The sequence below is a fragment of the Corvus brachyrhynchos genome, unplaced genomic scaffold, assembly GCF_000691975.1.
Source record: "Corvus brachyrhynchos isolate BGI_N302 unplaced genomic scaffold, ASM69197v1 scaffold19, whole genome shotgun sequence".
In the NCBI taxonomy this organism is placed as follows: domain Eukaryota; kingdom Metazoa; phylum Chordata; class Aves; order Passeriformes; family Corvidae; genus Corvus; species Corvus brachyrhynchos.
In genome coordinates this window covers 1,254,101-1,256,174 of record NW_008246061.1, presented here as the reverse complement: position 1 = coordinate 1,256,174, position 2,074 = coordinate 1,254,101, and the positions used below count along the sequence as shown (strand labels likewise).

Here is a 2,074-nt window from a genome sequence, read left to right as displayed (position 1 = left end):
GCGTGGGGGCGGCTGCCCCAGCCACTGCCCAGCTTAGATGACAGGACAGTCCTGGTGGGACAGAGGCTACCTCTGATGGGAGAGGTCAGTGAGACAGCCTTGTACTGTGGCATAACTCAGAGCAACGAGGCCGTGGACATGTGGAGGACCTACAGTGTCCCTTCGAGCGACGACCCCGAGTTCCGGCCGCCGGAGCTGCCGTGTGAGAGGTATGACGGCAGGATGGAGATCAACCCCGACAGCACTGCACTGAAAAGGTGAGAGTGCACACCGAGCAGGGGGGTGGCGGCTTTTAATCATCACCAAACTCTAATTTCTCATTTTCAAATGAAAAAGGCCAAGGCTTCACTTCCCCATCACAGATGCTGGAGAGAATACCGGGTACTTAAATAGAAACACACTATTACAGATGCTTTCCTGTTCCATATCTGGCTTTCTGTTGGACACTACAAGAACTGATCAATCTCTTTGTGACCTATTTTTGTATTTTATGCTAGCCTAAAAATTACTCTAACATTCTGATAATGCATTTTAAAAAATGCACCGGAGAGAGTGGTTAATGGAAATGTTTAAGCAAAAATTAATTGAGGAAGAGTTATTGAGTTAAAAGATATTTGGTTTGGTAATTACAATGGAGTTTGCTCGGCTGAAAAGGGTTTCAGCCTGAAAAATACAGCCTGGGAAGGCTGGAAAATGTTTTCATTTACATAGTGACAAAATTGATTCTTCTTTCGTTGTCCCAAAGTAGGTCTTAATACAGTAAGGTATTTAATACTAAATGTAGCCAATACATCCTTTATTTGAGGAAAAAAACATTTCTGCTTGATCAAGGGGGATGGAGTGAGCCATGGGCTGTGTTTGTGTGACGGCTACAGATCATGCTGGTTTTGTTTCATGGAGTCTTTGCTTGTTTATTTTCACTTCAGGCTCTTAGCACAACCTAATAAACGGTTTAAAATTTTGGAAGAGCAGAAACCAGTGCAGACCCTGAACTATCTTGACCCCTTGCCTCTACTACAACCCCCTGGAGAAGGCTGGGGAGACGCCAGTGATCCTTACACCTTCGAAGATGGAGACATCAAGTACAGCTTCACTGTCAATAAAAAATGCAAACTTGGGGCTGAGAAAGATCCTTTGAAAAAGAACAAGGTAAGGTGTAAATCCAGAGTCTCTGGCATTAATGTTCTTGTGGGATTTATCCTGTAGCACAGCATTTGCTGTACAGCTCTCTGGAAGACACAAGCCTGTTCCACAGAAAAAAATCAGGCATATACATATTTATATTTACATTTATATTTTCATATAATTTTTAATTTTTTTTTTTTTAATTGACACCTGCATGATGCTCCTTATGATCTTATCCTTTAAGGAGCCGTTTCAATGTCTGGCTGTGCAAGCAAACATTTCAAAACATGTTTTTTCCTGGAGATTTTGAGGTGGTTAATTACCTGGACTGGCTATCAGAGCTGAATGATGTTCATGGAATCCTCTGTAAATCTTACATTTAACTCAGACCCCTAGGTTTGGCTGGATGTAGGAAAACATTTGTTCTTGCCTAGCTTAAATTCATATCCATGAAATCTCTTTAATTTTTTGTGTAGTCAGAAGATGTGATTGGCACCAAGGAAATCCCCCCAACAGGCCATTCCACACCAGTTCCTGATGGAAAAGATGCCATGTCCATTTTCAGTTCTGCTCCTAAGACTGGTGAGTTAAAGCTCTTAGATTGAGTCTGCAAAGCAAAAATACCCATATGCCATAACATCTTGAGGGAAAAATCACATCTGAACTTTTGTGTGTAACGTCAGAGCAACAGACAGCTCCCAAGCTGGAAAAAACTTGATTTTCCTTGTCTTTCTTATAAAAACAATTTTATATATATATATATATATCTATCTATATATCTCAGCATATTAAAGAAGCAGCAGCTCCTTCCTTGTTTCCCGGCTGACCCTCGGTGGTTGCTGAACAGCCTGCAAGGCTCCAGCACAGCAGAGGTGCTCAGTGCTGCTGGGAAAGGTGCTGCTGTGTCCCTGCCTGTGCTGCCCTGTTGCTGACGGTGCCCCCGTTTCTC

General features: G+C 42.6%; 1 protein-coding gene across 1 annotated transcript in view; it reads left to right on the top strand.

Annotated features, from left to right (window-relative positions):
* The window catches only part of MED13L (mediator complex subunit 13 like), a 158,526-nt gene that overhangs the window by 121,628 nt on the left and 34,824 nt on the right, over positions 1-2,074 (top strand). Inside the window, exons 10-13 of the mRNA XM_017746480.1 lie at positions 22-257; positions 927-1,149; positions 1,602-1,707; positions 1,817-1,837. Coding sequence (XP_017601969.1) covers positions 22-257; positions 927-1,149; positions 1,602-1,707; positions 1,817-1,837 — 586 coding nt within the window. The remainder of the gene's footprint in view (positions 1-21; positions 258-926; positions 1,150-1,601; positions 1,708-1,816; positions 1,838-2,074) is intronic.